Source organism: Galeopterus variegatus, unplaced genomic scaffold (genome assembly GCF_000696425.1).
Source record: "Galeopterus variegatus unplaced genomic scaffold, G_variegatus-3.0.2 Scaffold10909, whole genome shotgun sequence".
NCBI classification, from domain to species: Eukaryota; Metazoa; Chordata; class Mammalia; order Dermoptera; family Cynocephalidae; genus Galeopterus; species Galeopterus variegatus.
The window spans coordinates 34,068-43,347 of record NW_007737020.1 but is presented as its reverse complement, the minus strand read 5'-3'; the positions used below and the strand labels follow the sequence as shown (position 1 = coordinate 43,347).

Here is a 9,280-nt window from a genome sequence, read left to right as displayed (position 1 = left end):
GGCCTTGAGGGATCCTAAACAATTCTGTGAGCAAGGCAGGCACAGGTGTTTTTATCCCTATTTTACAGATGAGGAAACTGGCCCAGAGAGGTTATGAGACTCGTCTCACCCAGTTATTTACTGGGGAGCCAAGAGTTGAATGCAGCTTGCTTTTTCCACATATTTTCACAGTGAAAGTGCTCAGCAGAGCTACAGCCTTAAAGCCATAATGGTAGTCTTCAGATTTCATGCATTCACGATTCTCTGCAAGGCTTGGCTCTTAAACAAAATTCCACTATGCTGTATTCATGCAGGTCTGACAAACAGCAGTACGGCAGTCATCCTTCTTAGCAGGCTACCTACGACTGACAAAGCCATATATTTTTCTAATGGAAAAAGTCTCTAAGAGGAGGAAATAAAATCACTTGACTCACCAGGATTCATTAACTAAAGTTGATGTTTAACAACAGCTGCTGATGATGTTGTTAATGTCCCACAAAATTAATCTAACAATACCCTGTAACTCCTTATTCACAAATCACACACTATAAATGTGGAGTGCCCTAGAATGATGTCTCTTTTCTTTGTCAGTAAAACTGCTGAGAGCCATCCCCTAGCAGGGCTGGTGAGTACAGGTATGCTGTTGGAAGATGCTAGAAGGAGGGGGCTCTCCTCCCAGAAGATAACTGCAAATGAGTGGAATTTTAAATCTGTGGTCCCACCAGCTACTTTTCTGAATGTCAACATCAGGAAATAAGTTTAATATTTACATTTTGTGAAAGCATGATCAAGAAAAAGTAATACTAACCTCGTCTATTGCTTTCTTATAGCTCTGAGATAAGAGGAACCCAATCCAGAAGAATCCACAGAAGGGGAAAAAGCCAGAAGAAAGGCAGCAGGTTAGACACAAAATTGGAATCGTTAGTACAAAACTGATAAATACAAAACAGGCAAAGAGAACTTCAGCCCAGAAGGACGCATTCCCTTCATTATGACTCTCAGTGTACCTTCTTAATTAAGATGCAAAAAAAAAAAAGGTAAATCAAAAGGCTTCACATTCATTCTGTAGAAAAGATTCTCGGACAGTGAAAATAAAGTAAGTAGATAGTAACTCATCCCAAATTAATATTCAGCTTTCAAATTTCAGCCTTCATGGTCTTATTTCTTTCTTTAAGACTACTGGGTGTCTATCACGTTACAGCAATGAAGCTGGACTTCAAGTTGTCAGGTCCATGCTTGCTGAGTTTTGGTCTAGAAAATATAGTCCTAGAAGCATGAAAAGTAGCAGAAAAATGGAAATATGAATTTATATGGAAAACAGTATGGGTAGAGAGCAGGATAAGGGAAATTCATAGAAAGTGCCCAATTCTCTATAACTGCTAGTTTCAACATCTTTTCCCAAAGTTGCTGAGTAGAAATTATGGAATGATATAAGTTATTTCTCTTCCTGTTTTATTATCTAAAGGAGAACTAACAATCAGCAAAATATCCAAAGGAAAGGTAGCCATCCCAGATCTGTTCAGTTCTTTCCTAATCAGGTATGACTTCCTTCTGGATGCTTCTAGTGTACGTTCTTACTGATATCAACAATTTTCATTCATAATTATAGAGCGTATCTCTAAAAACTTTATCTTGCGGGTTCTCTGGTAAATTAAAAGAGTTCAGAACTCTTAGAGAAAAAGCACTCACAGCTGGTCGACTAGGCCGGGTAATGTCCCTGGATTCTTCTGGTTTCACCTTGGAAGGCTCATGGGGGAGCACAGGTGATCCTTCCGATTTACTGTTGGCTAGAGGAAAAAACAGAAGGCCAGGAAAAATATGACTGTTAAAAATTGCCAACTCAAGTTCTGGATGAGTCATCTCCGCTGAGTCAGCCCTTCAGGTTTCCTCAGTGGACACGTCATTCACTAAGGCAAATCCTCAAAGCACATCCAGGGAAAAGTAATAAATGTTCAGGCAACCAACATCGAGCCACCACACTTAGGCTTGTGACCTGGAAGTCACTAGTAATGATAAGGAAAACCAGAGCAAGCACCACTACCACCACCATTCACAGAGCACGTATTCTGTGTCACGCCTAGTGCCCGATGCTTTTTATATCAATTATTTCATTTGATTCCCTCTCCAACACAATCGTGTGACACTATTTTCCCATTTTAACAGTTCGACACAGACTTGAAAAGGTAACACCACTGGCCTGAGGTCATGCTGAAATTATGAATGGAGCTGGGATTCTGTCTGATTTCTGAAAGTTCTGCTCTCAATCACTATGCTAAACCAGCTTCTAAGTCCAGGTTCTATGTTGGTTTCTTTTGTTACCCCCTACCTATCAGGATAGGTTATTTTGATCAAATTTTGTGGGGGGAAAAAAGGGAAATTTATTTCATCTAGAATGGTTATTAAATGGAGGTGGGGCATGATCTGGGCCCTTAAAGGAAGAAAGAATGAGGGGGGGCAGGAAGGAGGCTGTTGATGATAAAAAGGCAGAACAAGGGTGGGGGAGTCCCTGACAGCTACAGTCCAGAGTGAATAGCAGCTCCTGGTTTATGAGCTCACAGGCAGAGAAAAAGCAATCTAGGGTAAGAAAGATTTTTTTTTTTAAAGTGGTCTTTCCTGGGCAGGGACATACCAGGGATACCTGAGCATTTTTAACCAGAAGAACTAGGGGATAAAGGAAAGAATATGAAAATTATATCTGAACTAGATCAAAGAATTAAAATGATATGTGAAGTTTTTTTTTTTTTTTTTTTTTTTTAGCATTTGCTCTAACAATATAAAGTTGCTTACGACTAGGAAAAAGGTAAGGGAATGGCAGTTTCCTAAACTGCCATTTATATGTGAATTAAAGCATCAAAGACATAGATAGCTCTGGATATGCCACTGATGTTTGAAGGACGCGTGCAGGGGCAGCCACAGGCCAGTCCATATTCCAGCTCAGAGACACGAACATAATAATGTCAGACATCAAGCTTTTCAAAATGGACATACAAAGATTTTACTTATTTAAAACCTTAAAAGGATATTAGAAGGTAAAATATGGTTGTGCCTAAGGGAGAGGCTAAGAAAGAATAAAGAAATGGTGGTTTTCATCAGATAGAGTGATTTATACCAACACTCATTTATAAAATTGCACTTTAAAAGTACTGGTCTTTATCACTTGAAAGCAAAATTATATTCCTAAGAAAGTGATTCAGAAAGAGTGAATTTTCATTAGCTAGAAACAACGTATTATTATGTATGACTACTTGGATAATAATAATGTTTTTCATAGGCTTCCTCATTAATGAAAACTAAACAACAATGAATGATTTGAACTAAATGTTTAGTGAGGCTAAAGTTTACCAATCTAAAAGGAGTAAACAGAGGAGTCAAATATATTTTTTTAAGTCAAAGATTTTATTTCTTTTCTCAGGTGTATTTATTCTACATTAGTTTTTATTGAATTTCATTTTGAGAAATAGCTAGCATTATAAAATTTGGTCACATACTAAAAGGGACTATTGGCACAACAGAAACAGGACATCTAGGTGTACATAAAACTCTAAAACTAGGCAATCAAATAGAAATGGAAACCCAGGTGACTGATAAGTGACTATATTTTCAAATAAGATCATTATTTGGTGATCTCCCTGGAAAACCCTGATACCTGAGATTAGAAAGAATTTTGCCCACACTCTGATGTCACCCACACAATTAGGAATGGTGGCCCACTCCCCTGAGGAAACTGAGGCTGAGAGCAGTTAAGTGGCTCTTCAGTATCACACAGTGGTGGTCACACCAGGACCAGTCGGGAAGTTCTTTTTCCCCGCCCATTGCTTTCCTCCCAGGCAATGTTGCCAGGGAAAGGTAAGAGAAAGCTTTACCTCGAACTCTGGTACGTTCACTGGATCCTGCTTGTGATCCAGGCTGGGAGCCTCCTTGGGAGCTGGGCTGGGAGCTGGGGGTGCTGGAGCTGGAGGAACTGCCACTGCTGGTTCTCTGCAAGGGGCTCTCCAAGACAGGCTCGGTTCTCCGGAGATCAGGGTTGCTGTGTGGATGGCAGAGCATACTGATTACACTCTCAAGACCTTGCCAGTTTTGCAAACCACACATCTGATACGGTGTTCATCTTCATATTATGAGGAGCTCAAATAACCCAATAGCAAAAACCAAATAACCTGATTAAAAAGTGGGCAAATAATCCAAATGGACATTTCTCAAAAGAATACATACAGATAGCCAATAGGTGTATAAAAAATTGCTTCACATCATTTATCATCAGGGAAATGTAAATTAAAACCACAACCAGATATCACCTCACACCTGTTAGAACGGCTATTATCAAAAGACGAAAGATAAGTGTTGGCAAGGATGCAGAGAAAAGGGAACTTTTTACACTGTTGGTGCAATGTAAATTAATGTAGCTATTATGGTAAACAGTATGTTCTCATATATATACACAAGTATATATAATACAATATTTGTCAGAAAGACAAATACTACATGATCTCACTTATATGTGGACTCTACAAAAGTCCAACTCATAAAAGCAGAGTTGAATGGTGATTACCAGGCCTGTGGGGGCTGGGAAGTGGGTTCACGGGTGGATGTTGGTCAAAGGGTATAGTTTCAGTTAGGACGAGTAAGTTCTGGAGATCTACTGTACACCATGGTGATACAGTTAATGATAATGTATACCTGAAAATTTCTAAGAGAGTAGATCTTGAATGTTGTTGTCATACAAAAAACTGACGACTATGTGAGGTGATGGATATGTTAATTAACTGTTAATTAATCTGATTGTGGTAATCATTTCTCGGTGTATACATATATCAAAACATCATGTTGTACATCATAACTATATACAATTTTTATTTGTCAATTATACCTCAATAAAGCTGGGGAGAAAAGACCTTGCCATTGGTAGACACAGCATAGTCCAGTCCCCACCCTTAGTGCAGAAAGGTAAAAGAGCACTTATGAGACCTTGCATGGACGGGGTCAACGGAAGATGACAATCACGCCTCCCTCCATGGTGTCCCTGGCATTTACTGGCTCTGCATGGGATGGACCGTTGACCCAATTCTTGGGTCATCACACTAAAGTGCTAGCTCTGAAATGGTGAATCTTCAAAAGAGGCTTTCTTTTAAACATTTTTCCTGTACTCATTGTAGAAAACTTGAAAAATATTAAAAGGTAAAAATAAGGGAGCAACACATGTAATATCTCAACCAGGAGGTATACAACTATATTTTATGATTTAGTAGTATATATTTGGTACATTATCTTCTAATCTTTTTTCTTTTTTTGTATATGAAAGCATACTGTATATTCAGTTTTTTTTTTCCTTTTTGTCTTTTTTACTGACCGGTAACGGGATCACAACCCTCGGTGTCGCGCCCGTACCACGCTCAGCCAGTGAGTGGGAACCGGTCTCCACATGGGATCCGAACCCTCGGCGGGAGCGCCGCTGCACTCTCAAGCGGTGCACTCTGCAGTGCGCCACTGGGCCGGCCCGTGTATATTCAGTTTTGCATCTTGCTTTTTTTTTCCCTTAACACTGCATTGTCAGCATTTTTTTTAATGCTTCTGGAAACAGTTATGTCTGCATAATAGCCCATTACATAGATGAATTAGTTTGGCCGTTTCTCTGCTGTTAAACATTAAGGTGCTTCCAATACATTGCTGTGACACATAACACTGAGATAACCATCTATCTGCGTACAAACACCCAGTCACATCTCTATTTCCTGGAATTGGAATTCTTGGGTGAAAGGGCATTAAATGGGGTGTGTGTGTGCGTGTGTGATGAGCGTATAAAGGTATTACCAATTTTTGCTGAAGTACATGTGATAGTCCACTTTACTGAATTCTTACTAGGTTTATTATGAACAGTTTGGTAAATTGCACCTCGCTGTTTTAGTGCAACTTAAAAATTACTACTGAGGTATAATAATTTTTATTCATGTTTGCCATTTATAATTTCTCTTCTGTGGGTTGCTTAACCAAGTCTTTGCTCATATAGATAGTGGAGTCTTTGTAGTTTTTAGTTTCTTGCAGGAAGTCTTTGTATACTTAGTATTACCAAAAGGGGGGTGTGTTTTTTGATAATTATGATTAAATGCTAATTCAAGAACAACTTAGTTTGTTGGCAGGCTGGGGCCCCCACTTTTTATAAGATCTTACTCTGTTACTTGTCTTCATATCTTTACTGCCCCCCAAATAGTGGCATTTGTTCACTCTCTCAGTTGTCCTATACCAGGCACTGGGTCAGGCATTCGAAAAGCAGTAATGGTCAAAGCACAGCTGGTGCCCACTGCGAGCCTAGCCAGATACACACAGCCCATGGCATTCACGCTCTGCCTGCAGTGAGCACAGGGCAATATGAAAGCTTGAGGCTGGGCCACCTAGGCCACTTCTGGTGATCAGGGAAGCTGTACCAGAAGAGGAAGTTGCTGAGGTTTTATGATTTTTTTTTTTTAAAAGCAAGATTCTCAAAGCTTCTATAAAGCTCTTTCTTTTCAATTTATAACTCACAGACCTTTTGGCTTTTCTGTTAGATTTATACAATGATGGTTATGGATAATTTAGTGAGATCTGAAACCCGAAGTTCAAATCTGTTGTCATCCAGTTGCTGAGGGGTAGAAACTGACTAAACACTGGCTCCCTCCTTGTTTCCAACATTTTCATTTCCCTACAACATTTCACGTCTTTGTTAATAGTCACCATAGTGCTATGATTTTAATGCAGTGAGATATCATAACCAAATGTAATTTACACTTTAATTTTGCTCTGCCCAGTTTGAGCATTAAGTGTGTACTAGGCACTCAGCACCACAGTGGGTATTAGATGTTTCACAAATAAATTTGAAAATAACATGGCCCCTTCCCTTGAGACACTTGTAGTTTAGTCTACTAATAACCTGGCCACAAAATGGCATATTTAAAAGCAGCAGCTAAACAAAATAATTTCTTTTGAAAACACAAGAATATTGCTTTGTGGTAATGTACCTGCCAAAAATATTTGGTTGAGTACAACTGGCTAGTGAGCCTGGGAAACTTCAGTGGGAAACATATGTAAAAATAAATATGTTCTCGTAGTTTATTAATTTTGATCATACAAATGTAGAACTTCTGACAATATTTATCTTTGCAGTTTTTCTGGTAAAGGGGTTGCTAAGTCAACCTAAGTAAAATCAATTGCAGAATGATTTCCTTGACTTGATAAATTTAAGGAAAACTTCACAAAATTCTTGATATTTTAATGATACTTCTTTGTGTAGTAACTATTTTTGTGACAACTGTTTGCATCTAATTGATTGAAATAGATTAGAATCCATACTGAAAATACCCTTAATCTAGAAAATGCCTAAAATGATAAATGCATAATACTTCTGAAATAGTGTACTTTTCAAATTTTTATTTTTTCAAAGAGAAACATTCCTGTCTCTTTTAATTCCCAAATAATAAATTCTTCCCTACTGCCTTCCTTTATTAAACAGTAATGGCTAGGAATTATTATGCATAATGAATAAATTCCAAAAATATTTGTTCTAAAAAATGCACTGCTAACCAACTGTATTGCAGATTAAGACTAATATAATAAATTCTTCCCTACTGCCTTCCTTTATTAAACAGTAATGGCTAGGAATTATTATGCACAATGAATAAATTCCAAAAATATTTGTTCTAAAAAATGCACTGCTAACCAACTGTATTGCAGATTAAGACTAACGGGCATATCAAGGTTTCCTGGTGGTGTTCTCCTTTTGTGGAATGGTAATGTAGTGTTCTTTGTATTAGAAAAAAATCTATTGAGAGAAGGGTGGCTGATGACAGATGCTCTGAGTTTTTTCCCTGGTGGTTGTGGTACGGTAGCAGGATGCGGCTACTTGCTCTGATGTAGCATTCCTTTGATTATTTAACCAAAACCTTTCTATTAAGCACCTACTTTGTGAGACTCACAGGACCGGGATAGGAATGGAGAAGCACAGCCACAGGCATACAGCCAAGTTGCAACACAGTCGTGGGGGAGTGATAGGTGCGGTGGAGACAGTAGTGAATATGGCACAGCCGTATGCTGTGTGTGAAAGAGACTGTGAACACTGCTGGCATTTGGGGAACAATTAATGCAGACTGGAGTGGTTCAGGGTGCTATTATGAAGGAGACAGGACTTGATTGGGCCTTGGAACAGTGAGCAGGAAGCCCGGGGAAAAGCCTGAGCAAAGGCACAGGGCTGGGGTGTTCCTGGCACACGTGGATGTAGAGAGGACACCAGCTGGACAGAGTGCCAAGTCTGTGTTAAGCAGCTCTGGGAGAGTGGGGTGATCAGAAGAAAGGGCAGGTTATACAGTACCGCTTGTTAAGCCCAGCAGAGAATGTGCACCTGCCATGGAGGCTTAGAACGACTGGCCAGGAGAGAGCCAGGCGGACCATTAGGAGGCTGCCCTGGTGTGAAAAAAGGAGCCTGGGCACTAGCAGAACTACCTGAATGAGTGAGTCTCTGACAGGGCTCAGAGCCTCTTTCTGTGTAAAGCTAATTGGATCCCGTGGGCACTAAATCCCTGACCTGGGCCTCATTAGTACAAGTTCTCCCACTGGAGCTAACCAGCGTGGGTGCTGATCTTAATAGGTTGCTATTTTTGCTGCTGGAGACTGAAAGAAATATTTCATTTCTATGTAACCACACATAGATACAGGAGAAACTTTACAATGCCTTTTCTACATGTTCTTTTTTTTTTTTTTTTTGCAAAACATGAGTAGTTTGAGAAAATGTCATGCTGTTCATAGTTTTCTCTTTCTTATTATGTGTTAATATGGTCTGGCTTTGGGGTCAAAAGGTCTGAGATAAATGCTCTCAGAGAGGATCAATTTCAGAAGAATTCCATGAAATAATAGATATCCCTTGTTCACATATGAATGGAGCCTACTCAGAGCCAAACATGTAAAAAAACTTGAAAACCATTTTCCATAGGGGTTGCACCATTTTGCATTCCCACCAACAATGTATGAGAGTTCCTTTTTCTCCGCAACCACGCCAGCATTTATCTTTCAGCGTCTTTGGGATTTTGGCCATCCTAACTGGGGTGAGATGGTATCTCAGTGTGGTTTTGATTTGCATTTCCCGGATGCTGAGTGATGTTGAGCATTTTTTCATATGACTGTTGGCCATTTGTATATCTTCCTTAGAGCAGGAACCAGACAAGGATGCCCACTCTCACCACTCCTATTCAACACAGTTTTAGAAGTATTAGCCAGAGCAATCAGAGAAGAGAAGGAAATAAAGGGCATCCAGATTGGAAAGGATGAAGTCAAACTGTCC

The 9,280-nt window shown here is 39.4% G+C and overlaps 1 protein-coding gene across 1 annotated transcript in view; it reads right to left on the bottom strand.

The window, feature by feature from the left end:
* Positions 1-787: 787 nt before the first annotated feature.
* LOC103610313 (TRAF2 and NCK-interacting protein kinase-like) overlaps positions 788-9,280 on the bottom strand; it is a gene marked incomplete at its 3' end in the record, with an annotated part of 26,035 nt that continues 17,542 nt past the window's right edge. Inside the window, exons 4-6 of the mRNA XM_008594504.1 lie at positions 3,843-4,006; positions 1,669-1,766; positions 788-811 (exon numbers count right to left, since the gene is read on the bottom strand). Of these exons, the coding sequence (XP_008592726.1) occupies positions 788-811; positions 1,669-1,766; positions 3,843-4,006 (286 nt within the window). The remainder of the gene's footprint in view (positions 812-1,668; positions 1,767-3,842; positions 4,007-9,280) is intronic.